The following is a 27203-nucleotide window of genomic DNA, read 5'->3' on the forward strand; positions in this document are numbered from 1 at the left end:
GATCCTGGAGTCCCGGGATCGAGTCCCACGTTGGTCTCCCTGCTGGGCGGGGAGGTTGTTCCTCCCTCTTATCCTCCCCCCTCCTGTACTCTCTCTTTCTCTCTCTCAAATAAATAAGTAAAATCTTAAAAAAAAAAAAAAGAACAGCAAACAATTTTTTAATATAAATATATCCCAAATATTGTACATGACATATACTTAAAAACAGATTCACCGGGGCGCCTGGCTGGCTCAGTCAGTAGAGCATGCTACTCCTGATCTCAGGGTTATGAGTTAGAGCCCCACGTTGGGCGTAGAGATTACTTTAAAAAAATAAAATAAAATCTTTAAACAAAAAAAGATTCACTGTTTATCTGAAACTCAAACTTAACTGAGAATCTTACACTTTCATTTCACAAATCGGACAACCCTAATCAGGGAAACATCCTCCCACGGGATTGTGGGGGGCAGCCAGGCTGCCCCCCGAGGCCTCCCAGGGCCCCGAGTTCCTTTGCAGTGTCTATCTTCATCACATTCCTCTCTGTTCTCCATTCTCTCCCCCTGAGGACCCATCCTTGCTCTGGTCCTGGGAGGGAGGACATTGAAGGAGCTTGGGACCTAACCCTCCTTTCTTCCTTTCCGCCCTTCTTCCCCTCCCCTATTGAGCCGCTAGGGGGTGCTAAAGCAGCCCTTCTTGTGGAAGGGTGTGGAATCACCTGTGCTGGAAGGTGGAAGTGAACAAGAGAGCCGTGGTCCCTGCTCTCAAGGAACTGACCCCCTGGGGGGAGGATGGGGCCCAAACAGAAACAAGCAAGAATGTAAGAAAGTGAATAGAGAACTTAATAAAATGCTTAAGTGATACGCAAGCAAAAAATGATGATGTCATCAAGAGTGGGGAGCATTATAAACTGGCTGATGTGGGAAGTCCTCTCAGAGGGTGACATTGGTGTCAGGACCCAACTAATAAGACAGGGGCAGCCATGCAGAGACCTGGGGGTGGAAGGCTCCAGCCTTGATAAAAAGTTTGGATTTTAATCCGTGTTAACTCAGACAAGTTTTTGAACCCCCCTGCACCTCAGTTTTCCTATCTGTAAAATGGGGATGATAATAGTATTTGCCTCATAGTCATGTCATGAGAATTCCATGAGTTTTTGTAAGGAAGGTGCCTGGACCAGTGCCTGGCAACTAAGGAGAGCTGTGTAAGTATCAGCTGCCATTGTTAGTATGTGGCTCTGGGCACGGAGGGAAGCCCTGGGGGGGGGGGGGGGGGGGGGTTTAGGTGTGTGTGGGGGGAATAACATGATTTGACTTACTTTTTTTTAAGATTTTTTATTTATTTATCTGACAGAGATAGAGCGAGCACAGGCACGGGGAGCAGCAGGGACAGGGAAAGGGACAAGCCGACTCTCCGCTGAGCAGGGAGCACGATTCAGGACTCGATCCCAATCAGAGAGGAAGAACTTCTAAGGGAGGGAGCTGTATTACTCAGGATTCTTTTGGTTACAAGTGTTGAGTTAGAAAGCCAACTCAAAATGGCCTCATCAAAAAAGGGGATGTATTTGTTAATGTAACTGGAAAATCCAGGAGTAGGTAGGTATTCAGGTGTGGCCTGATCCAAGTGTTTCCAGATTAGTCTCTTTCCTTTCCTCTCAGTCTCTTTTTCTTAATGCCTTATATCTGCTTTCTTCAGCGTAGGCTGAACAAGCAGCCTCCCCGGGTGTGGCGGCGAACACGGCTTCCAGAAGCTCCGAGACTGTAACCCGCTAGCGCAGCTGCCTGAGCAGGAAGAAAAGCCCTCAATCCCAGTAGTCTCCAGCTGAAGTACCGGGTTGAATCTCATTGGCCAGAATCGGGTCACACGCCCATCCTTCGCCCAATCATTGTGCCTCAGGTGGTCTAGGTCTGAGTTTGAGGGTAGGGGTGGATACCCCAAATGAACACTGGGGTGCTGTATACAGTAAAAGAGGGAATGGCTGCCTGTAAACAGGCAGATTGCAAAGATGGTTGTAAATTCTTCCCGGTCCTGTATCCATGCCTATTTATGATATGACTCCTTCCTTCAAGACAGGAATCTGTTTTCCACGCCTTGAAGCTGGGCGTGGTCATGTGACTTGCTTTGGCCAATGACATTAACAAGGGCGAAGCAAGCAGAAGCTTGAAAAGTGCCTTTGCACTGGAGCTTGCCCTTTCTCTTGCTGCTCTTGGAAACCTTACCACCACCACCCGAACAAACACTCACAGTTCCTTGGACAATGAGATAGGTGGCCAAGTCATCTTTGTCACCTCAGCTGACACCAAGCCACCTACAAGACATGGGAGTGAGGCCATCCCAGACCATCTAGCCCCAGCTAAATCCCTGCCGTCCCAGAGATCAGCTTGGCCAGCCCCCACCAGAAAACTGCTCAACGTACCCACAGGCTCATGGTAATAATAAATGTTGATTATCTTAAGCCACTAAGTTCGGGAGTGGTTTGTTACACAGCTACAATGGCTAACTGCTACAGTGAGCAAAAATCACAGTGGCCCTCCACAGGAATCTTCTGTCTGCCTGGAGCCTGCCTTCGGAGCCCCCGGGCACAGAACTGTGAGAGCCCTAGTCTTATTGGTCCGTCTTCCCCATAGCAGTCTTCTCCTGATCTCTGATCCAAAAACTTACCTCCACTCTGCTTCCGATCTAGTGGCAGACTTTATGGGTCCCAGGGGCGTGACAGCCCTTCTGGTGAAGAACAACTCGTACTCAACTCTTCTCTCTGCAGACTTCCAGCCATTCCTCCTTACAAGGAGGCAGCCAGCTATCAGGAACAAATTGAAGGATGTGTAGCTGAGTCCTGTGCCTCCACCATCTGTCCTAATGTCTGGATACACATCCCGCATTCAAGCTCCAATTTTTTGGTTCTTAAAGGCTGTTTAGATTCCCAGGGTTGGATGTTCCTCTGGGGGTGCTAAAACAGGTTGCACCTCAAAGACACTCTATGGAAATGACTTAAGTCTCCCAACAGGACCATCCATGCCCTCACTCAGCTGTAAATGTGGAAGGGGGCCCCCAAGCACTCACAGGAGGGATCCCCTGGAAAGATGCCAAATGAGCGTTGGGACACAGGGAGCAAAGCAAGGAACCAATGAAAGGCAGGGTGGAAATCACCGAAGACAGAATTTTTTTTAAAAGATTTTATTTATTTATCTATTTGTCAGAGGAAAAGAGGGAGAGAGCACAAGCAGGGGGAGCAGCAAGTAGAGGGAGAGGGAGACTCCCTGCCGAGCAAGGAGCCCAATGCGGAACTCGACCCCAGGACCCTGGGATCATGACCTGAGCCAAAGGCAGATGCTTAACCAGCTCAGGCACCCAGGCGTCCCCACCAAAGCCAGAATTCTTACCAACCATTACGGTCTTTAGTGTCTCAGGGACAGGACTGAGAGTCACACAGACCCCAATTTGCATCCATGCCCTTCCACTTGCCATGTGAACTTGCATAAGCCACTTATCGTTCAGAGTCTCAGTTTCCTTTTCTGTAAGGTAAGAATAAGAATGCCTACCTCTGTGGGTTGCCATAATGATTACATTTTTTAGATGTTAGGAAGAACCTAGCAGGGCATCTGACAGTAGCTCTGGAAATAGGAGTAACAGTCCCAATTATTACTGTCATTGTCACTAATACACATTATTAACCAGAGGGCATGGAGGTTAAGAGCCCTAACTCTGAAGTCAGGCTGCCTGGGTTCCAATCTCAGCCCCACTGAGTGCTAGCGCACAGACTGTGGTCTCCAAGTACTGTTTCCATGGAAAGGAATCTGGGCTCATTGGAGACATGGCTGATTTGAGGTCTAGGGGCAGAAGAGGTGCAAGATGAGCCTGAAGTATCTTATTGTGCCCCCAAATAAGGAAGGTGTCAAAAACTAATAGAACTGGATATTTATCAGGTTCCAAATGATCAGACCACAATTTACTTGCTGTTGATAGGAAAAACTCAGCTTTTCAATGGAGGGATGAGGGTGAATCCACCTGAACCTACTGGTCAATCTTACCGTCTGTAGAAGTGGGTACCACATGGCAAACACTTCCAGATGTGATACAACATGGAGCATACATCATCTAGGGAGCATTCCTCCCAAAAATGGTGAGCCTGAATCTAATCAAACATTTGGACCCAACTTCTAGTCTACAACACATAAATGGAGGACAGCAACCAGGGAATTGAGAAAACAACCAGACAAATCCAGACCATGGGGCATTCTATAAGAAAACGAATCAGAGCAATTCAACAGGTCATCAGCAGAAGTCACTGTTCTAGAATAAAAGCTATAAAGAACTTATCAAACTCAACACCCAAAGAACAAATAATCCAATCAAGAAATGGGCAGAAGACATGAACAGACATTTTTCCAAACAAGACATCCAAATGGCCAACAGACACATGAAAAAGTGTTCAACATCTCTTGGCATCAGGGAAATCCAAATCAAAACCTCCATGAGATACCACCTCACACCAGTCAGAATGGCTAAAATTAACAAGTCAGGAAATGACAGATGTTGGCAAGGATGCAGAGAAAGGGGAACCCTCCTACACTGTTGGTGGGAATGCAAGCTGGTTGCAGCCACTCTGGAAAACAGTATGGAGGTTCCTCAAAAAGTTGAAAATAGAGCTACCGTATGACCCAGCAATTGCACTACTGGGTATTTACCACAAAGATACAAATGTAGTGATCCGAAGGGGTACGTGCACCCCAGTGTTTATAGCAGCAATGTCCACAATAGCCAAACTGTGGAAAGAGCCAAGGTGTCCATCAACAGATGAATGGAGAAAGAAGATGTGGTATATATACACAATGGAATATTATGCAGCCATCAAAAAAAGTCTTGCCATTTGCAGCGACGTGGATGGAACTAGAGGGTATTATGCTAAGCGAAATAAGTCAATCAGGGAAAGACATGTATCATATGATCTCACAGATATGAGGAATTCTTAATCTCAGGAAACAAACTGAGGGTTGCTGGAGTGGTGGGGGGTGGGAGGGATGGGGGGGCTGGGTGATAGACATTGGGGAAGGTATGTGTTATGGTGAGAGCTGTGAATTGTGTAAGACTGTTGAATCACAGACCTGTACCTCTGAAACAAATAATACATTATATGTTAAAAAAAAAAAAAAAGGTAGTAGGAAGGGAAAAATGAAGGGGGGAAATCGGAGGGGGAGATGAACCGTGAGAGACTATGGACTCTGAGAAACAAACTGAGGGTTCTAGAGGGGAGGGGGGGATGGTTTAGCCTCGTGATGGGTATTAAATAGGGCACATATTGAATGGAGCACTGGGTGTTATATGCAAACAATGAATCATAGAACACTACATCAAAAACTAATGATGTAATGCATGGTGATTAATGTAACATAATAAAATTAAATTAAAAAAAAGGAAAAAAAAGACTTATAGCCATCACCCTGTTATACCCTTGTTTGGACCCTGATTTGAACAAACTAATCTTTCAAAGAGATTTTTGCAAATAATCAATGAATTTTGAATTTGAATTAGGTATTACATTATAATGAGAAGTTATTATTAATTTTCTTAGGTTGACAATGGGATTGTCATTATGTAGAAAAATGTCATTTTTAGAGATACATGCTGATGTATTCCACAGTAAAGTGTCATGAGACATCATGACAGTGATTTATCTGACATTTTAAAAAGATGAAGCAAATTCAGAAAAATTCAAATAATTGTTAAATCAGATAGACATAATGGGTTAATTATACTATTCCCTGTATTCTCCATGTTTGAAATTTTTCACACTAAAAATTGAACATTGATCCCACCTCCCATTTTACAAATGGCCACATGGGGACAGTAGAGTACTGAGTTTGATGTGTTCCCAAGCTTTGAGTTACAAATGCAGAGGAGTAATCACCCCGTTCATCCTTTATTCATTTACTTCATCATCCTTGCATCTAATCCACCTTTAGTGAGCACCAACTTACTAAAGGATTCTGAGCTGGACCTGCAGGGGATAAAGAGTCAAATGCACCCCTACCCCGGCCTTCCCGCAGGAACTTACCTATCTGGGGGCAGGGACCGGGTGTCACCAGGAGCCTCTGTCTTGGTGGGGAGGGAGTCTGTGCTAATATGGGTGTCTCTATGTTTGATGTCACTGGAATGGAGGCCTTGGCTGGGCATGCCGAAAACAAAGACATTAATATGGACACCCAGGCCTGGGGGTGGGGAGCTGTTGACCTCTTCCACACGCATTCGGGTTTATACACTTAGCAACGATATGATCTTGGACAAGTTCTTTTACCTTTCTGAACCTCATTGGGCTAAGCAGAGTTCACACCTTATAGCTTTTCTGTTGGAAAAGAATGAGAGAGTCTATATGAATTGCTTAGAATGGGGTCTGGCGCATAGTAGGTGTTCAACGTGAACATATTTAGGTCTCTCCCTGTTCCCCTGTGGAGCCCTGGGTTGGAAGCAGGCAGTCAGGTGGTCTGATTTACATGAAGGCCCCAGTTCTGCTGGGGAAAATGATGACTGTGGCCTTGAGACTGGGGCACTGGAATTAAGACTGTCCAAAAAGCAAGATCGTAATTATAGGATTAGAGCAGCTACTTCTCTTGAGGATTTTGTCTCTGCTCAGCACTATCCCACATGTGCTACATGTACTAACTTACTTCTCTCAACAAGCCTAAAAGGCAAGTACTGTCACTATCTCCACTTTTAGGCTGTGGAGACTGAGGGACAGAGCTAGTAAAGAACTTTTCTGAGGTTTCTCAGCTGGTAAGGAGAGGCCAGGATTTAAACCCAGGCAGTCCTCATTCATATCCACGAGTCTTATTCATATCCATTGTACCCTGCTTTGGCAATGGGCGCTGCAGAAAGACAAAGCATTTTCCTAGAGAGAGAGTGTGTCATCCTGCCATTGACAGGAGTCTGTGGACCTGTGGAAGGGTGGCAAGAAGGGCCAAGGTCATGATCTGAATGCATTTCTCAAGAGCATCCCCTGGACAATGGGGACCACAATTGGCTTCTGGGGTTTGGTTGCCCAGCATCATTTTCTGATAATAGAATCCATCCCTTCCTTTCGGAGAACCACTCTTACTTACCCTATTCTCAACCAGGTGGTCAGGCAAGGCTCATGACACCAACCACTAGTTCAAAAATGGCCAAAGGACGAGACCTGGTCAATGACAGTAAGGTCCGCCCTCAACTCGGGGATTGGTTCATGGGAAGTTTGTGATTCAAGCCCCACCAATCAGAGAAAATTCTGGGACTCTCACCCCTCTATTGGGAAAGAAGATACATTCATTTTCTGCTGCTGTAGCTGAAGGCTAACATGTACACTGGAATCGCTTTGGGCTATCCTTGTCATCACTTGGAAAGAGTCAGCCTGAAGGAGAGCAGAGCTGAGAGGTAGAGAGATGGAAGCTTGTTGACATTGTTGGAACACCTGGATCCAGTCCTGCCTGAATCCTGACTTTCTTTTCATTCAGATGAGGGGCAAAAATTATTCCTTTCCATTTACGCTAGCTGAGTTGGGTTTTTGAGTCCTAACTTAATGCATTTCTCAACAGCATGACATAAAGCAGAAAGAGCTGAGCTATTTATCAGGGCATCAAAGACCTAGGAGCACTGGTGTCGGTTCAGTTAAAAGAATGGGCACATGAAGAAGGAAAATCTTGTTCCATACATGATAGGCCTCTGTAAGTTGCCTATAAAGAAGGTCTGCAGGTCTGCTCCATGCCTGAGCCATTGATCTCCATATTGGGAAGAATTCAAAAAGACGCCTTAAGAGGTTTGATGGGTGGTATGTGGATGGAGAAAGGGAGCAAAGCTGGAAGTCCAGAAACAAAATAGGGTGGTGGTGCTCACAGCCCATAAATAACAACAACAACAATTGCCCCTCCTCCTCCTCTACATCAGACCTCAGGTGAAGAGAAGCAGGTTCATTATGACCTGGGCCCATGCAATCCTTGAATCTCCAATCATCACCCAAACCTCCATTGTTAAAATGTAGCTGTGATCTAGAAGCCAGACGTCATTTTTAAACAGCAACGAATAGGATCAAGTAATGCCCCTATTAAAACCTTCCAAAGGTTTCTTAGAACAAAATTCTCAAAGGGACTCTGTATATGCCCTCCTCCCTGCCAGCCCATTTTCTCATCTCTCACCCCTGCAGCCCCACACTGGCTTTCTCCATTCTCATGTGCCAGGCTCTTTCTCACCTCAGGGCATTTGTCCATGATGTTCGCCCATCTGGTCCCCGCTCCAACCTCAGCTTCACCCCTGCACATGGTGAGCTCCTTCTCAGGTTTCTATTCCAGTTTGAACTTCTTCTCCTCAGAGGGGCTGTCCCAACCTCCCAGTCTAACGCAGCCCCCAACATCCTCCCTCCCCATACACTTGGTGATTCCCGTTTCCTTGTTGTCATTGTTTGATCTCCAGCGTTTGACCATGAACTCCAAAGGGATCTTGGTCTGCTTCATTTACAGCTATATCCCCAGTACCCAGCTCAATGCCTGGCACACAGTAGGTGCTCAAGAACAATCTGTTAAATGAGTGAATGACAGTCAAAGATGTGATTTTGTTTAGTTACCACAGGCTCCTCTCTCAGAAATGGCATTTGCCTCCAGTTGTGCGTGAATATTCATTTTGTGCATAAATAAATATTCACTGAGTGCTTACTAGGTGCTAGGCACCACACCACCGTCAGGAGACAGTGTGGACAAATAGACAAAACCCCAGACTTTCGGACATTGCAAACATTCTAGTGTTTGCACTAGAAAAAAGAAATTGCAATGATAGGGTGCAATGAGGAAAATAAAACAAATTAGCCTGATGGTGACTGGGGGAGGGGCAGTTTTAACAAGGTGGTCAGGGGAGGCCCCGGGAGGCAATGACATCTGAACAGAAAGTGTAGGGGAGAGGAGGCGGCAGCAGGGGGAAGAGGCTGGGCGGGAGAGCTGCAGACAGAGGGCTGAGTGAGGACAAAGGCCCTGAAGTATGTGGCCCTCAGCGGGGCCCAAGGAGAGGAGAGCGGAGAGTGGCAAGGACGGGGAGGAGGTGAGGTAGGCCAGATGGGCAGGGGCCGGTGCCATGGGGTCTTGTGGGATTTGGCACCGAGATTCCAGGCCCTCCGGGGAGGCTGGGGAGGCTGCAGGTGAGCGGGTTGTGATTTGCCCCAGGCTGGTTCTGTAAGCCGTCCCTCTCTCATTATTTGCTTCTCGAATCCCAGGCTGGACTTCCTGAGGTAGCCCAAGAGGCTGGGAAGTTTCTTTTCCTCTCTGCCTCTTCCTAGCGCCCCTTATTCAGGCACAATCCCCACTCACTGCCAGAAGGACAGCTGCCATTGCTGCTGGTAGAGGTGGTCTCTTTTTGGTGCCCCCCACTCCCTCACCCTACTCCGCATGCCTCTACTGCTAAAGGGCCTCGCATGGCCGTTCGCAGGGGGGCCCTGCGGCTGTGTGCCCTGAGGCAGCACCGGGGTCATTTCTAGGCCTCGTTGGCTGGCAGGGCGGGGGGGGGGGGGGGCGGTATAGGTCTCTCTTGGAAGGGTCTTAGGAAGGCTTCCTTCACTACCCACACGCCCTTTTTCTCTAGAGAATTGTCCACTAGAAGATGTTTGTTCCTGTCAGAGGCAGGAGGTGGTCCCTGGCAGCAGCCTGGGGTGAGATGGCCTGGGAGAACTTTGAATCCATCCTGTCTTCTTTTTCTGAGGTTGTCTGAGCAATAGCCAGTGGCAGCACACCACCCATCCCCACTACGTCTGCCCCGGGGCCAAGCACAAGGGCTCCCCCAGGTGAGGTATCACAGTTCAAACGCACCCAGACCAGCGAAGCTCCCAGTCACATGCTGTGCTCTGTTCCGGGTCATGCCCAGGGGCCTGTCTGGTCCTCTGGCCTGGGAGGGAGTAGCAAAGACCCAGCTGCGGCGTGAGACTGTCCAAGTGGGGACCCCAGCTCTGACCTCCTAGCACACGTCTGATGGTAAGTTACTTACCCTCTTTGTGCTATTTCCTAGTGAGTAAACTGGGAATAATGATAGAACCTATTTTATAGGGGGGTCGAGAGGATGAATGGTTAATTTACATGTGGAAGGGCTGAGGAGAATGCCTGAAACATAGTAAGCCCTCCAAACACGTTGGCTATTACCATTCTTTCCTCTCTTTCCTGCTGGTTGGAAGAAACAGAAACCTACTCAGGTTACACCAGGTAAAGGCGTTGAGTGTAAGGTCTTCTGGTGAAGGAGAGGCTTGGGGCAGGTAGCAGATGGCTTGCCTCTCAAAGGCCACCGTCGCCTCCATTTGTCTCACCAGACCCATCGGCTTGCTCGTGTTCACCGGGTCTCCTCTCCCGTGACTTCAACCTCCATATGGTCCATAAGGGTCACCTCAATGCCTCCAATCTCCTCACCATTGTGGCCATTCATCTTCCTCTCTTCCTGCTAACACGTCATTTTCTTACTCGCAGCTCAAACTTGCTTTAAAAAGGCCATTTATTGACCCAGCTTACCAAGGGCCAAGGTTACTAACTAACCCACCATCAACTGCCATTCTTGCCCCAATCAGCTGGGGCCAGGGGATGGAGTGACACGACACCAAATGTGGCCACTGAAGCCACAGGGGTGATAAGATGTTCCCTGTAAACAGCAGGGTGGGCATGGCAGGGGATGGTTGCCGTTTCCCATGTGTGTTTCTATAGCCTTCTGCCCAGGCACCAAGTGAGCCTTCAGATCTGGAATAGTCAAGATCAATATCCTCAACCCCATTATTTTATAGATGAGAAAACTGAGGCTCAGCCGGGGGAATAGACTTGCTCCAAATCTGGTCGCCAGCAAGCGGCAGGATCCTGGTTCAAGACTTCCCTAGAGCTCGTTTGGCTCTACCACCCACTCTTCCTTTCTCAGACAGTGACAGCCACAGCAAAACCTCCTCAAGGAGTAGAAGTGACCCGGGACTAATACAGTAGCGCTGTGGAGTGCTTGGATGGCTTGGGCATGTTACACAGCTCTTACCTTCCAGACTTCACTCCACCCTGAGAAGTAGCCTCTCATTAGCCCCACATTCCTTAGGAAACGGTGGCTCTGGGAGGTTTGTGGCTTGCCAAGGTCAACCAGCTGATACAAGTCACGGCTGGGAGCCACGCTCAAGGCTGTCTGAACTCAGGGCCTTTGCACTTGCCCCCATGCCCAAAAGCTCACCAAGATCACCCAGTGAATGTGGAATGTGGGGGTAGGGTGTGCTAGGAGCGGGTGTTGGGGGGAGTAGCTAGATCCCAGGGAACATGGGCCCAGGGCCAGGAGAGCCAGAGGTGTCTTCTCTCGCTTACTGTGATCCTGGGACTTTGGGCAAGTCCTGGCTCCTCTCTGATGCTCAGCTTCCCCATCTGGAAAATGAACATCTCATCCACTATCTGTATGTTCTTTGGGGAGTTGGAGTAAAAAAAAAAAATGAGAAAATAAATATGGCACTAATGCAAAGAATCCCTAATACTCACTTCTTCTCTAATATTTAGAGTTTAAAAGAAATTAAACGAAATTGATAAATAATAGAGTTATCACGGGTTTCAGGAGAAGCCAGCATAGACTTTAATCTTAAGGTGGTGGTCAGGGCAATGAGGCCTCCCTACATCCAGGTCTTGGGGGACCACATAATCCTGCCTGGCCTGAAAGGGCCGAACCAGTAGGTGGTGCCTACATTTTGTCTGGCAGGCAGGGTGGCAGAGCGGACGGGTTTGGGCCCCGGCACAGGGTCTGTTCTGGAATCCCGGACTGAAACCTCCTACACATCGATTTCCTCATATATAAAATAGGGCTACGAACATAATTCAGCCCTTCAGGTGGTTTTAAGGGTTCGATGTGAAGTGTGCAAAGTATTTTGTACCGCGTTCTTAGGAAGAGCATAGAGTATGTACTCCATGTATTAGCTTTATTATTAAGTTAATCTGTTGTCCCTGCATAAGTGCAAAGTTGTAGTGTATTTACCTGGACATTTTTCTAGGGTATCAGTTAGCTCTTGTTGCATAACTAATCACTCTAAAACGTAGTCACTGAAAATAACCTCCCTTTGTCACTTCTTATGGGTCTGGAGGATGAGGACAGATTCCCTAGGATCTCCTTTGGGCGGCTCTTATTTCCTGACACAGGGTTTGGGTGGGGTCGACACCACCCTTGGAACCACGGACTGCTGAGGCCCATTGGTCTCTCCTATCCCTCGGGCCTGCTTCGGGAGCAAACCTGAAGCTCACTTCCAGCCAGTGTGAAGCAAACCTAAGACCTGCATTGTACTGACGCCGAGGAGGTGCAGGCAAAGGGAGCTTCTGCAGAGATCCCAGACAGCCTGTGTGAGCCTGAAGTTGACGCGTGGAGCTGAGGAGAGCCAACCAGAGGGAAGCAGAGAACCCCAGCCTGGAGGCAACACTCACATTCTCACGTCCTCCTGTATTTGAAGCCGGTCCTAGCCTAGTTTCCAGTTATGTGAGCCAATAAATTCGTTTTTAAAAGGCTGTTTGGACCGCATAGTTTGTCACTTGCAAACAAAGAGTCCTAAACAGATATGCCCAGAAGTGGACAGTCCAGCAATGGACTGCTTTGTGGCTAGCAAAGCAGCCAAGCACTTAAAATGTGCCTTCTTTTTGTGCCTCGGTGGCACAAAGACACTGTCCTATTAATCATTGTCATAATGAGTCAAAGTTGACTTCAGAATCCTGGAGTGATCATTTTGTGCAATTAAACTGTGAGCAGCTTGAGGGTAGGAACTGGGTCTTATCCACCTGTTTCCCCAGAAGCTAACTCGGGGCACGGTGCACACAAAGGTGCTTCCCACACTCCTGTTGAATGAATGAGAGGCCTCCGATCTGAGGCTCTCAAGTGAGCACGGCTAGGAGCAAGTGAAAGGTGATAGAATGTATAGAAAATGTAGCCTGCCAGAAGGTTTCCCGGTACTGGGGCCTGGAATTAGCAAGAGGCCGGCACTGAGTGCTGGGAGCTTAGGGTGAGAATAATGGATTCCCTGAGGCTGGTAGAAGACCTCATTCTCTTCTGCACAGAAGCCCCTGCATGAAGACCCACCACAGAGTTCATCAGAAGGGAAAGGCCCAGAGCCTTCTTGGACTGCGGCAGGCCACAAGCTACCTTAATCGTGGGATGCTACCACCAACACTGGGGTGATGGGCGTGCTCAATGACAGGCAGCACAACAAACTTGTAGAGAGCACGGCTTTGGGTTCAGATTGGGCTCCTTCGCTTCCTAGCGTAGGCTTGGGCGAGCCACCTAACCTCTTAGAGCCTCAGTTTCCCCATCTGCAGAATGGGATTTAAGAAGGGTACTTACCTTCAATAACCGTTACGAGAATTTGATGAGAAAATGCATGTAAAGGACTTTAATCTAGTGCCTGGGACAAAAATAAGTGATCAATAAACACTTCACAAACACACACACACATACACACACACACACAGACACAGATTTAAAATAAAAAAAATCCAAGGGGCAGTATCACATGTGTGAAGACACAAATGCTAAAATGTTGCATATGCCTTCATAGGGAACTCAGTCTCCTGTAGCCTCTGGTGACCGGTCTTAAACTTCTGAAGGCACTCTTGCAGATGACCACTCCTTCTTCCATTTCCCCTTCTTTGACGTTTCCAGCTCCACCTTCCCACAGTTACCTTTTTCTTTCTTTCTTTTTTTAAGGATTTTATTTTTTTATTTGACAGGGAGAGACACAGTGAGAGAGGGAACACAAGCAGGGGGAGTGGGAGAGGGAGAAGCAGGCTTCCCATGGAGTAGGGAGCCTGATGCGGGGCTCGATCCCAGGACCCTGGGATCATGATCTGAGCCGAAGGCAGACGCTTAATGACTGAGCCACCCAGGCACCCCGTTACCTTCTTTCAATTAGCTCTACCGTTGAAGCAGCCCTCCTTGGAACCTTGGCCTTCCCCTCCTTGGATCTGAGCTAAAGGAGATTTCAGGGACGGTTCCTGGAGGAAGCACACAGAAACACCCCTTTGGGACCTCCCCATCCCCCACGTGCCACCTCACCCTTCCAAAAAGCCACAGGAGCATGTTTGAGAAAAGTTAAGCTGTTTTATTTCACAGGATAGCTCCACGTCAAACCAGCAGGCACCATCAGAATACGCAACAGAGGATCCAGTCAGACACTCTATAGGACGGGCGTTGGGTGTTAAGGTAGAGAAACGATACCGGAGGAGGGCGACACTTATCATCACGTGGGGACAGGCAACCAGCAATTTCCTAGGGTTGTTTTCGTGGGGTTTTTTTTTGTTTGTTTGTTTTTTGTTTTTTTCCTGACACAGTCTGGGGAGGAAGGAAACCAAAGGAAACTAAATTGACCAGCCACTCTGAAGCAATCAGAACCAAATCTATTGCCAAACCGTGTAAACAGTCACACTGCCCGGAACTAGAGTCTGAGCCGGAACTCTAGCCAGAATCTACTTCCGTCTAAGGAAGGCCAAGTGCACTCTGGTTGCTCTGGTTCAGGGAACAGCTTTGTTATTTGCCTGGGACAGTTCACACAGGAAGGAGGTGTCGGCAAGGGGCAGCGGTGGCCATTCGGCCAGTCCCAGAGGATGGGACAGCGGGACGCTCGGCAGACCGACCTCAGAGAAGCCAGGAGGAGTCCGGCACGGCAGTGAAGCCCCTTCTCTCGGCTCCCCCCGGGCGGCTTTGGGTATGTGGGGATTTCTCTCCACGGCTGCTCCGAAGAGAGGAGGCCCCAGAGAACCGGGGAAGTTGACATGAAACGTCAGCATTAGCTCTGCATAGCAGAAAATCAGCTAAGCAACACCTCGCTCACCCCTTCCTGCCTTGTCCTCCCTGCCCGTCCTCCCGAGCCCCACAGGGCCCCCTGCCAGGGTTGGGAGCCAGCCATTCTTCTTTCTGGGATTCTCAGCAGAATGAGGCATTTGCTCAAGTGTGGAACCATCTGGACGTGTGAAAAGTTAGGAATAGAAAGACTGAGAGGAAGAACCATCACGTTAGTCCTTGTGGTTTTCCATCGGCCGCGGACGTGTGCTGAGTGCCAAGGAGCGACCAGGCCCCAGAAGTCCTCTGCATTCATGCCTCCTGAATGAGAAAGTATACCCAACAAGGCACTCCAAGGGACTCCAGCAGAGAAGCCGGCCCCACGTAAAGGCCCTTCCCCTCACTGCGCCCCTTTGTGTACCACAACCCAGTTCTGAAGTGTTTATAAGGCAGATCTCTGAGGCTGCTACTTCCAGCCGGGAGCCAAACGCTGGCCCCGTTTCCCTGTGTCTCTTCCCACTTGGATTTCTTCGTTGAATAGAAACCTTTCATCCCTTGGGAATCCATTTCTCTCCTGCCTCTTGGCCTGGTGACCTCAGAGAAAAGACTCCCAACTCTAATTCCCAAGCTTACAATTCCCTCCAGTTGTGCGCTCTGTCCGGGGTTCAAAAGGCGCTTCAAGGTGAGAAATCGTTAGCACTGAAAACAAGGAAAGGCAAGAATTTTTCATAGAATCCCACAGCTCAGAGCAGCTCTTTAAGAGGAAAGGGGAATACAGGGAGAGAGGGAGAGTCGGGTAGGAAGCACGGCTTGTTCTCAATTTTATCGGAGAAAGGTCTTTAGCGGCGGCTGAGCCCCAAGGCCCAGGAAACTAGACCAGGAATGAATTGTCTTTGGTCAGTTTTAAATGAACATCTTGCTGGTTCATTCCTAAAATAGACTAAACATCGGTTACACATAAAGACAAAAGGCTTGACCTCAGGGTAAGTCGAAGGTTAAGAAATCATTCTGTGAAGAAAAAAAATAAAATGCCCGTTATCAACGAACTGATCAGTATAGCTCTCAGTAATGGCGATGAACAAGTAGGTAAACACCACTCCCCCTTGTACAATTGGTTATATTGAGGACTACTAACTAGGTTTACTACATTTCCCCCACACTCACTGTACAGTTAGGTTTCTGGTATTTGTTTTTTTACATTGATCTATCTACTAGGTGCAAAGATTTGGTGAGTGGCATTGGCTATAATTTAATCGTAGCCTTTTTAAAAATTACAGTTTCACATTTTAACAGTTACTTTCCAGCATTTAAGCAAATACAGCAAATATATAGTGGACTATCACAGGCAGGAGTCAGGAAGAGAATGCCAATGCTCAGTGACCGTGGATGGGACGGGGTATGCGTGGAGGGTGGTGGAGACATGCATAGTGGCCAGATGAGGGAGTGGGGGGGGGCCCGCGGGAAAGGATTTTTCCATTTGGTTCTGCGTCAAGGGTCAGATCTGGGGCTGGATGAGTGGGGTGTGATCTTCCCTAAATGTGAACTCATCAGCCGTTTCCCAGTGGAAAAATGGGTGCTTTAAAAAAAAAACAGCTAAGGCTCTGCCTTCAGGTAATTTGGTGAAGGGCAGATCCATTTTCAGTAAGGAAAAAAAGCAGTGAATTCATGGAAAAACCCACACGGTCTGACTGGTGTTCTATGTATCACGCAACAGATTTGTCAACTCAGATTTTCCTTTTCATCTGGTAGTCATGGCAGAGAATGTGACATCTGGCACAGGAGGCTACTGCATTTAAGGTCTGGGGGTATCTCTGGGGTAGAAATGAGAAGCCTGTGTCCTGGCTGGACGGCATAGCGTCCTTGCAGGTAAGTGTCTGACACGGCCCTCGCTCTCGGCCATCCATTAAATCTTGGGCACGTCAGAGCACATCCCAAGGCCTTGCTTTCTTTCCTAAGCTGTAAAATGGGGATGTCGTCATCTGCTCAAAGACAGAGGGGCTCCTAACTGGTTCTGAGGCTCTTTCATTTCCGGGGGCTCAAACAGAACGGTTGGTTTTAGGCTAAACAAGGAAGGTCAAGTTTGTCATTGACCTCTCTCTGGCACTCTTTGTGCCCTTTCTCGACTTTTCCACTGAGTGCGCAAACTGCCAATCCCTCCAACAAGACAGAACGGCTTACCACTCCTACACACCCAGGTATTAGTAATTTAATAGGTCCCTCCCCCTGGGGTGTATTTACCTTTTTATGGAGGAGCAGAAGAGATGGTAAAACTTAATCCAGTGGGGTGAAATGGTAATGACAGAATTTCAAGCATCAATAGGTAGTATCTCTATAGGGCTGTGCTTCAGGGCTCTTAAGAAACTGTTAGGAAAATTCCACTGCCCAGTTCTCAAATGCCATTAGGAGACTTCAAAAGGAAGATCCTGGATGGGTTTTGATCTAAAAGACTTACCTTACTAATGATAATAAAAAGAGCAATCGTGTTGGGACAGTGCTTTCCAGCTTACAGAACTTGCTCATTTACATTTTACCTTTGTTACCTTCGTTTTATGGAGTAGGAAACTGGGGCTCAATGAGGTGGAGTGACATGCCTAAAGTCCCACAGCTCCTATGGGGTTGGGGCTGGGACGCAGACACAGGACTTTTGACTCCAAACCACAGCCATGGAGATACACTCAGAGACCTCGGGAGAAAGAGAGAAAGCCTGAGAAGAAAAAGGAGACCCTTGGCTTGGAATGAGGGGATGAATAAAAGTGGTCCCCGTAGGATCTGATCTGCCTGTGTTCCATTAGCCAGAAACAGCCTATCTCTGAAAAATGAAAAGATCAAAAGAGGAAGTAAAATGGAACAAGAGTGATCCAGAAGGCCTTTTCCCAGCTGAGAGGCAGAAGTCTAGCTCCTAATTCCTAAAAGTCACTCACCTCAGTTCAATCACCATATTTGCAATTACATTAAATGCTCTGGAGGTGGTGGGGGGGGGGGGGGGGGGGGGGGGGGGGGCGGGCAGGGGTTGGGAAGGGAGAGAGGGAAGCCATTTCACCTGCATAAACTCAACCGGAGTGTTTTCTGGGACGGAAAGTGCCAAGGATGGCCCCCCTCTGGCCCCTGCTGAGAGGCTCCCGGGCCTCATACAGGAGGGCACCAGCCAAAGTGGGTCATGGACTGATTTTAAGTTAAAATGATATGACTGAAAGCCTCCTTGCCTGTTTAGTTCCAGATCTGACACAGTATAATTAGTAGAAAGAAGAAAAGAAAAAATTAAATATTTTGAAAATGGTATAAGTTAAACCTCTATAGTTATCACAGGTTTATTCCTACAGCATGTCTAGATTTTGAAGTGTTCCACACCACTGTTTTTGTTTTTCCTTTTTCCCAACCACACAGAACACTGTGCTACGACGGGGCTTAGGTTCTCACTATACCCTTTTTCTACGTACAAACACAAGGATGCTGTGGTCAGGGGCCATCTCGCCAACATCCTCCCGTGCCTTCGGGGATACAGTTGGCCCTCGGCCTCCGGGTGGAAAGGCAGGGTCTCTGGGGTGGACGGGGGGGGGTGTTCTGTGAAGGGTTCCCCACCTCTAGGAGCAACCTGCTTGCGGGTACCGCCTGCCCCACCCTTCCATTAGGGGCAGACTATTCTGGAAGGCCACGACTTCTGGAGACAGTGGGAGACTATTTTTGTGTGTTTTTCTGCAGGTTAGTGGTGTATTGCTTCGTTCGAAGTCACTGAGGCCTCTAAATTCTCCCAGAAAGGTCCCTGCAAGTCCCACCAAGTAACTCAGCAGGAGGTGTTTGGTGGCATGGGTCTGAGGTAAATCTAAGTTTCATAAAAAGAAAAACGGAGATCCTATATACATTTAGTCGTGTGTCCAGATCTAGTATATGTATACAGATGCATAAATATATATATCTACACACACTGACACATACATGTATGTGTGTATATATGCACACACATATATACACACATATTTATGTATGCAGAGAGAATGTCGAGAGAATAATTTTCCAGTGACCATACGCTGGGAAGCCATCGAACATTTTGGCCCAAACTTAGGAGATGCTTTAGTGGGGCCTCCTGCCCCACCCCCCGGGGGGCCTGCTCGCACACGGGAGGTCTGTGGGATTCACATGGCTGAATACCAGCTGCGGCCAGCGCCCGGGCCTCGGCTCTGCACAGACGCGCTTCCAGGCGACCTTTTGGTCCCTGCCCAACAAGGCCAGGAGCCCGTGGCAAGGCCGTGGAGGTCACAGAGGCCACCCTCAGCCGTGGCGGCGCCGCGCCGTGCTGTAGGTCACATGGTGCCCGATTTGTCCGCGGAGCTGTTGGGGAACATCTTCTCGGTGGGCGTCACGGCCGGGCTGCCCACGCCCGAGCTGCTGCTGCTGCTGGAGCGATGCTGGACCACCGGCCGCACGGGCCGCATGGGGGGCGGGCGCAGCTGGGCGCCGGCCAGACGCGCCGACAGGGCGGGCTTGAAGGTAGTCATCATCTCGGTGGACGAGCTGCTGCTGCGGCGCATGGCGGCGTCCGGGTCGCGGATGACAATGGTGTGCAGGGGGCTGGCGGGCTCGGAGCTGATGGGGCCCGGCGGGTTCTTCAGGGGCTCCAGGGTGTCCAGCACCACATCTGGCGCCTGCTTGACCGTGTTCTGTCTCTCGAGTTCCCGCAACTCGTGCAGAGCCGTGCTCATGGTCTTCTCGATGTCCTGCCCACGGAAAGAGCTCTGGTCAGCACAGGGGCCGGACACCTGGGCCCCAGGCCTTCCCCAGCTGCTAATCGGCCTATGGGCTTCGTACAGAGGTTTCCCCACACACAAGCCTCGCGCCTGGGATAGAGATGAAATCTCCAGGGTGTCCTACGACCAACTGAGGGAATCCGTGTGGGCATCACCTGCACACTTGCCTGCACAGGTAGCAGACTGCAATGAGGGTGGACTACTGCTTGAAAAGGTCGGCTCTGGAATCAGATAGGCATGGGTTCGAATCCTGACTCTGCCACTTCCTTGCTATGTCACTTTGGACAAGTTACCTCACCTCTCTGAGCCTCAGAATCCTCATTGGTGAACACAGATCATGATAACACGACCTCAGGGGGCTGATGAGTGTGTTAAATGATAGGATCCCTGTGAAGAGGTTCCCATGGCCCCTGACACATAGTAGGCACTCACAAATAATAATGGCAGGATCAATGGTAATAAGAGAGCACCAATCCAAGCCCTTTCCTTTCGTAGCTCATTTAATCCTCACACTTATAAGGTAGGAACTACCATTATGCTCATTTCACATGTGAGAAAATGGAAGTTTAGCCTGGTTAAGTAACTTGCCCAAGGTCACACAGCTAGTTAGTAACATAGCCCAAGTCTCAACCTACAGCCCAGGCCCTTAGCCGTTATTGTTATTTTTAAAAAATTATTTATTTATTTAAGTAATCTCTACCCCCAATGTGGGGCTCGAACTCAACCCTGAGATCAAGAGTTGCATGTTCTTCTGACTGAGCCTGCAAAGCACCCTACCATTATTGTTATTTAAAAAAAAATCCTTGCCCATAGAAAAATTCCTTGGTGGTTATATATTAGAATGTCCACAAAGTTCACACCAGAATAATGCGACTGTCACTTTCTTCTCTGTATTGTAATCAGAAAAGTTTGCTTTTTTAAAAAATGTAAATTTTAAAAAGCAAAAAAAACCTCTCATTTGCCTATGCAATTCCTGGAGATTAAGAGCTCACCAGTATGAGAGCACTTTGGATGACAGAGAGAGCCATTAAGGCAGTCCAGGACCTGGGAGCAGCCAGGCCGCCCGGTCAGCCTGGGTGGGGGCTCATCATTCCACCTTCCCAGGGCTTCTGTTCCTCCTCAAGCCGGGAGGGGGCGCTGCAGCTGGCAGTCAGCATTCAAACCAGGAGCCCTGGGCTACGGCAAAAGGCCTGGATTTTTTAGTGGAAAGACTCCTCTGCCATTTGCTGGCTGTGTAACCTTGGACAAGTCTCAGGCCCTCTGCACCATGCTTTGCTTCTCTGTTACTCACCGTAAAGATGGGATGAGATAATGGATGTGGTGGAGCTTTGTGAACTGCCAGGCAGTGGTTTCACACTCCCTTTAGCCAGAGCCCTTGGCTCACACAGCTATTACAGGGATGCCTCCACACAAAATGGGGCACAGGGAGCCGCTCAGGCTGAGCTAGGCCACAGCCCAAGCGACACGGCCACTGACGGGACAACAAGGGGTATTGCTTAAAACTGCTACTAGAAGGCGCGGTGCACAACCTCCGGTGACCGTGAGCACTCTTAAGACACATTTGCTTTTCTGCCCTGAGGTAAACCCAGAAAAACTGCAAGTCTGGTCACACTGATGGAGTTGGAGCCTAGAGATGTCCTGCCGGCCCCTTTCCGAGGCCGTGGCCTCCTTTACTCTCTCTCCTCCCCAGCCCACAGGCGGCCTCCTGCCTGCCCTGGGCCCCCACAATGGGCTCCAATCTGGCACAGGCAGGGTCCCTGCCTATCCCTTTTGCTTTGTTAAGAGACTATGGGATGACTGGTCAATGGCGAATAGTAGCTTTTATGCTTCTTCATGACATTTTATCCCTTGCCCAGAACACTAGTTACTTTAAGAATGGGATTTTTGTGCTTTTATCCAAAGGATTAGTTGTGGGGGACCTTCTATATGAGCGGAGAGATGGCAATCCTCTCCCCATCTTTACTATATCCCAGCCCGGCAGTGATAATGCCCGCTTTCCACGTCCCATTCCGCTTAAGTGAAGTCCCCGGCGGACTTCACTGCTCTCTGCAATGCTCCAGCATGAACTGAAAGGTAAAACTGTAAAAATAAATGCAATGATTACCCCTCTACCACCATCCCCACCACCACTCCACCCTGGCAGAGTGTGAGCCAGAAAGACAGAAAGCTCAGAGAAAGAGCAGCTGAGTGGTTTAGGCATGAGCCTTGCATTAGTCTGAGAGGTAATGCAGCAATCTGCAGAGTGGGGCTGCAGAAAGGCGCTCAAGGAAGATGGACAGCGGAGGGCAGGGTCTGGGGCCATTTTAGGTCATCACTGTACTGTCAGTGCCTAGTGCAGTGACTGGCACACAACAGCAGCTTAATTGATATTTGTCAATAAAGGAACAAATGAATGAACAGATGAATGAACAGACGAATGAATGAATGAATGAACGAATGAATGAATAACTCAACTGTGCCATCTTGGGGAGACAGACACCTGCCATGACCACATCCCTCTCATCCGGCCTGTCCCCAGGGCAGGCATTCCCCCTCCAGCCCTGGAGACTGGAGGTCTTCGGTTTTTACAGAATCCCTAGCCAGCAGCTGTACCCACTCAGCTTCCGCTCCCATGGGGAGGCCAGCAGGGGGACAGGAAGCCAGCTTGCTATCTACCTTGGGTTCTAGCTTAACCTTGAGCCTGGTGTGAAGGGCAAAGTGGCTCCCCAGTCTGCAGGCTCCCACCCGGCCGCCCCTCTGGAGTTCTCAGCTGGCCCCGCCTGCCTTCCCACTGGCCCTTACTTCTGCCAGGGCCTCAGCCTCCAGGGACTTGTGGTCCCCCAGGCTGCTGTGCCTGGTGGAGCCGCATGTCGACCTCATCGAGTGCCCTTCCGAGAGAGCCTTCTTGTCAGGGTAGTTGATGCTGCCGGCACTCCCAAATGTCGCCATCCTCCGCTTCTCAGGGCTCTCGATCCGCCCCCGGGTGAGGGGGATTTTGTGGGGGCTGCTGGGGCAGGCGGCAGCCCGGGGCGGCGTGTCTATGCTGGGGCCCAGGCCCCGGGGTGGGCTGTGGGTGTCGCCCCCGCTTCGGCGCCTGGGGATGGCCGCTCCGTCAGATCGTAACCGCACTCTGCAAAGGAGCCAGGGGGCGGGGGCATGGGGCAGAGGTCAACCCTGGCAAGTCTCAGAATGGATCAGCTAACCCCAGGCCACACACTACACATAGTCTAGGAAACAGGTATAGTAAAGCCTCATTAAGCCAAACTCAATTGTGCAACGAAAGCACAGGCTGAGCATGTAACTCCATGGCAAGGGGACGGTTTAACCTGCACACACGAAGGAATCAGAAGCATTCAGCTTTCCAAACTGCAGACGGTGGTGCTACTAATTACACAGTGAATCTTGTTTACATGTCAAGTCAAGGCCAGGAGAATTTCAACCTGGGAACGCTTTGGTGATGGTTAGTTGGGCTCATGATATGTTCTTATGTGGTTCAGGTATTTCCATGATTCTGAAGGGCTTCTTAATTGGTCTGAGGCATTGAGGCTTGACTGTACCAAAAAGTCACCAGCTCCCTGCAAGCACAGGAGGGGGTCCCGGGGAACTGGACACCATCCCGTGTTGTCACCCACCCCCAATCTTCTCAGCAAAGGGCTATTTCTATGGGGCTTTTCCAGATCTTGGGAAATTAGTCATTCAGGAGTAAAAACTGCATCACTCAACATGCCTTCCATGCATCTGGCCACCTTTCACTCTTTAGGGAGGCTCTGTCAGAGTAAAAAGGGGACTAGAGTATCTATTAGGAGGGCTGGCTTTCCTGTGTCCTCTTTCAGACCCATTTTATTAATCTGGTAAGTGGGCATAATATTCCTTGCCCACCTTCCAGGGAGCTTTGGTGGGTGTGAAAGCACTCTGAAGATTAAAAGGCTCTACCTGCAGATGATTTTGCTACATCCTAGGGAGGTCAAGATTTGAAGGGAGGGGAGGCTGGAAGTGGCAAGGGGGTGGGAAGGAGGGGCAGACTGTTGGAACAGACTGTGACTGAAGGGCCAAGTTCAACGTGGTCAGTAGCACTTCAGATCCCAGAGCCACCAGCCAAGCTAAGCACCGCCTGTGGGTACCCCACCAGGACCAAAGCATAGGTGTTGGAGAGAAGGAAGTATTGAGAAAGAAGAGAACCAGAATAAAGTAGGGGAGGGAGGGAAGAGGGAGAGGAAGAGCAAGGCAGGAGAAGATATGGCCCTCCTAGAATTCAAGGAACCATGGCTTTGTCTTCTACCTACCCCAGACTTCCATTTTGCCCCCAATTCCTTTACCTATCACACTGCCTGAGCCGTTAGCTGAACTGAACGGAATATACTGAAAGGAGGCACGGAAACTTCTGCCAAAGTAAATCCATAAACATATGTTCCTATAGCGACTGTATCTCTGGCTCTATCTCCAAGTACACATATGTGGAAGCTGATCCCATGACCACTCCGCCGAAAAAAACAAAGAATATGACATTTTGAGAATCTGATTAAGAAAGCAGCAAGAAACTGTCAGCTTCTCTTTTCTTCTTTTTCTTAAAATTTTTTAACAACCATATTCTTTGGACCATACAGGCATGCAGAATGATGGGCACCGCTTCTTGCCTGGCAGAAAGGTCACGTGACACAGCCTAGCCCACACACCGGGAGGGAAGAAATCGGCAAATGTGCTCCCACCAAATCAGTGGGGGGAGTCGAGTGTCAATTTCCCCCACCACAGGCGTGGGTGTGAGATTTCTGTGTGTGTAGTGCACGTCAGGGAGTACCTGAGCCTTACATTTTTAAATATAACAACTTAGGTCTTCAACAGAAAATGGGGAGGAGGTATAAGAACTGGAGAGAGGTAGGAAAAATACTTGTCAGTTTATAACTCTCTCTTTCTCCCCATTATTATTACTATTTTACGTAAAAAGCATTGATTTGCCAATACATGTCTTTTTTCCTCCTTCTCCACACCCCAACTCCCAGCTGGATCCTTTTACGCCTGGCATTCTGGGGCCAGTTCCAGCCAGGAACCCCCACCCCCGCCACAGTGTGCCTGATACCACATCCTGCAGGGAACAAGGGGCCACAATAGCCTCCCTCTCTCCCCTCTGCCCCCCTGCCTCTCCCAAATCAGACAGAGCTGGGCATGGCGCTAGCAGGGAAAAATGAATCCGCATTTCCTACCGGCCCATCACCCCCCCAAAGCCGTAATCCGAGATGTGCTCCGTGGGCGACTGGAGGTCGTTTTTGGAGGAGGCCTTGTCATCCAGCAGCGGCCCACTGCTGGCCTCGCTGTCAGCCTTCTGGCTCAGGCTGTCGGAGAAGGCATCATCCCTGGGGAGAAGGACAGATGTGAATCGGCAGTGCTTTGCTCCAGAGAGCCCCAGATGTGCAGGGCTCCTGGAGACCTGTCTGAAGGGTGGATCCACACACACCTTACGGTTAACTTACGCCCATCCTCGGGATGAGGCACTTCCCACTCTGCACCTTAGCATCACACACACGCCCACTGGCTCGCTCTCTCCTAAGTTACTGTCTCGGGCGGGAGACCAGCCCCCCCTCTGCCCCAGGCCTACCTTCTCCTCTCCCCTCCTCTAGGTTTTTCTCTCCCGGGCTGCTCCAGGCTAGGACAAGCTAAACGCTGGAGGGAGTCCTGGAGTAATGGCGGGGAGGAACCTAAAAGCTGAGCACTGAGAGCTGAGTCTCCATGCAGGGCCCTGAGAAGCAGTTTAGGGCTAAGCAAGGGAGGAAGAAAAATGCCTCCATCCCTCAGCTCCCGACCCAGGGTTTTGGATAATTGTGAGGTGGCTGCCAACGTTCCTCCACTGGCATTTCTCTTGTTGTCTGCCTGGCCTTGGCCTTTTCTCTGGTTTCACACCATCTCCTCTGCCATCAAAGCTTATGCTTTCCCTTGGGAGCCAGTATGGTGGTTGCTTGCTTGATAAATCAGTTCCACCTGAGCCTGACTCAGAAGGAGTGCGTGGCTTTCAAAGAAGAGAAGGTGTAGACTTTCTGGATCTTCGGGTAGGGCTAGGTATTTGGGATGCAGGCCTTTCTTTCTAAAAAAAAAAACAATATTAAAAAAATAACAGTATCCCGCTAACTGGAAATGAGGGGATGACTGTTTCTGTGCATCCTCTGAGCGAGCCACTTGGGGGATAGAGACTGGTGGGCAGTGAAGGGGACGGTGGGCTGGCCACTGAGTATAGGGAAGGCCCAGGAGGGTAGAGGAATATGGCAAGATCCACTGGATGCTGAGAACCAGGGCAGGTGATGAATGCCAGGTGGATCAGGATGGTGAGTCAAAGGCACCAAACGCTGCCTCTGTGTGCTCTAAAGGATGACCAGTTTGCTTATTTGTTAAGTGGATCACCATTTAAGGGGAAGTTAGATATAATCCATTCTTACAAAAGACCAAGTGTGTCATACCAGTGAGAGCAAATGGTTCGCACACAGCCCAGAACTCCTATTCCTGTGCCCATTCAAGACATCACTAATCGATTACAGCATTCTTCACAGAAGGTCTGGATTCCCACTCACATGTCCTGTACGACTATGTACTGATGTGGGATGAGTCCGTCCACGCCATTGTGACGACCCTCCCACCAATCCTCCGAGGCGCGGTGGTACAGTAGCAGCGAGGCCCCCTTCTTGAAGGACAGCTCACGCGGGGACCGCCCCACATAGTCAAACTTGGCGATGGCCTCGATCTGCTCCACTTCTAGAAGGAAAGCAAGGGAAAGAACAGCCATGAAGTGAGTTGGATGGCAGCCAGGAGCCTTGCTCAGATGGCCTTGGCTTCCGCAGGGCCAGCACAGACAGCAGGCCGATGGAAACTGGGTGGGCTGGGGGCTCAGGACACCAGGTTCTAGCTCAGATCTGTTCCCCATGCTGCGGCCTCAGGTAGGCCATCTAACTTCTGACATACCATATCTTTATTTTCCACTACCCCTCTTGTTTTCCGCTTTCTAAAACTAATTAAAATAATATCTTAAGAAATTTCTCTTTCTTCTACCTCTCGATACAAGTTCCATTTCTATTTGTCCATGAACTCTCTCTTTGTCTACCTATAATACTTTTAGTGGTTCTTATCTTTTGGGTGTATGTGGATTCCCATCCATGCAAAGACGCTGTACACAATTTTTAAGGGCTCCCAGAATTCTTCAAAGCTCATTGTAATGGACTGTTATGGTGTCCCCCCGCCCCCAAATCCATATGCTGAAGTCCCAACTCCCAATTTGATGGTATTTGGAGATGGGTGTTTAGGAGTAATTGAGGTTAAAGTGAGTAATTAGGGTAGGGCCCTAATCTGACAGGAGTGGGGTCCCTCTGTGAAGAGGAAGAGATACCAGAGATCTCTCTTTTTCTCTGTGAATGTACACAGAGGAAAGGTCATGTGAGGACACAGTGAGAAGGCAGCTTTCTACAAGCCAGGAGAAGACGCTTCACCAGAAACCAGCCCTGACAGCACCTTGATCTTGGACTTCTAGGCTCCAGAGCTATGAGGAAATAAATTTCTGTTGTTTAAGCCACCCAGTTCTGTTCTGGCAGCCTGAGCTGAATAACACATTCATCCATGGACTTAATGTGGGAGGAGAGAGAATTCTTACTGGGGCCACAGCTCGAGCTTATCTCTTTGCACACACACATTTACCAATCAAACCTTTATTCTTCACTGGTTAGTGACAAGCCCTGACTGGATCAAGCAATGAGGCTAGGGCTCTTGCCCCTGAGGCACTCCTA

At 49.3% G+C, this 27203-nt stretch overlaps 1 protein-coding gene and 1 long non-coding RNA gene across 7 annotated transcripts in view; one reads left to right on the forward strand and one right to left on the reverse strand.

Moving 5' to 3' along the window:
• The first annotated feature begins 8953 nt into the window (after positions 1 to 8953).
• Positions 8954 to 12443, forward strand: LOC141374252 (uncharacterized). 2 transcript variants are annotated; one of them, XR_012380997.1, is made up of 3 exons: positions 8954 to 9030; positions 9563 to 9948; positions 12106 to 12443. It is a non-coding gene; the product is annotated as an uncharacterized lncRNA (long non-coding RNA). The 2 variants fall into 2 exon arrangements; XR_012380996.1 differs by having other exon boundaries at positions 8974 to 9030; positions 9563 to 9629.
• A 1595-nt stretch (positions 12444 to 14038) lies between these two features.
• SRGAP3 (SLIT-ROBO Rho GTPase activating protein 3) overlaps positions 14039 to 27203 on the reverse strand; it is a 238976-nt gene continuing 225811 nt past the window's right edge. For 4 of the 5 annotated variants that reach the window (XM_073901592.1, XM_025885417.2, XM_073901591.1 and 1 more), the window contains 4 exons: positions 26001 to 26181; positions 24645 to 24794; positions 22249 to 22576; positions 14039 to 19437 (listed from right to left, as the gene is read on the reverse strand). In XM_073901592.1, the coding sequence (XP_073757693.1) occupies positions 19024 to 19437; positions 22249 to 22576; positions 24645 to 24794; positions 26001 to 26181 (1073 nt within the window). In that variant the 3' untranslated portion in view covers positions 14039 to 19023. The remainder of the gene's footprint in view (positions 19438 to 22248; positions 22577 to 24644; positions 24795 to 26000; positions 26182 to 27203) is intronic. The other variant, XM_073901594.1, reaches the window with a different exon arrangement.

Source organism: Callorhinus ursinus, unplaced genomic scaffold, assembly GCF_003265705.2.
Source record: "Callorhinus ursinus isolate GAN/ISIS: 27379988/994484 unplaced genomic scaffold, GSC_fseal_2.0 scaffold15, whole genome shotgun sequence".
Lineage (NCBI taxonomy): Eukaryota > Metazoa > Chordata > Mammalia > Carnivora > Otariidae > Callorhinus > Callorhinus ursinus.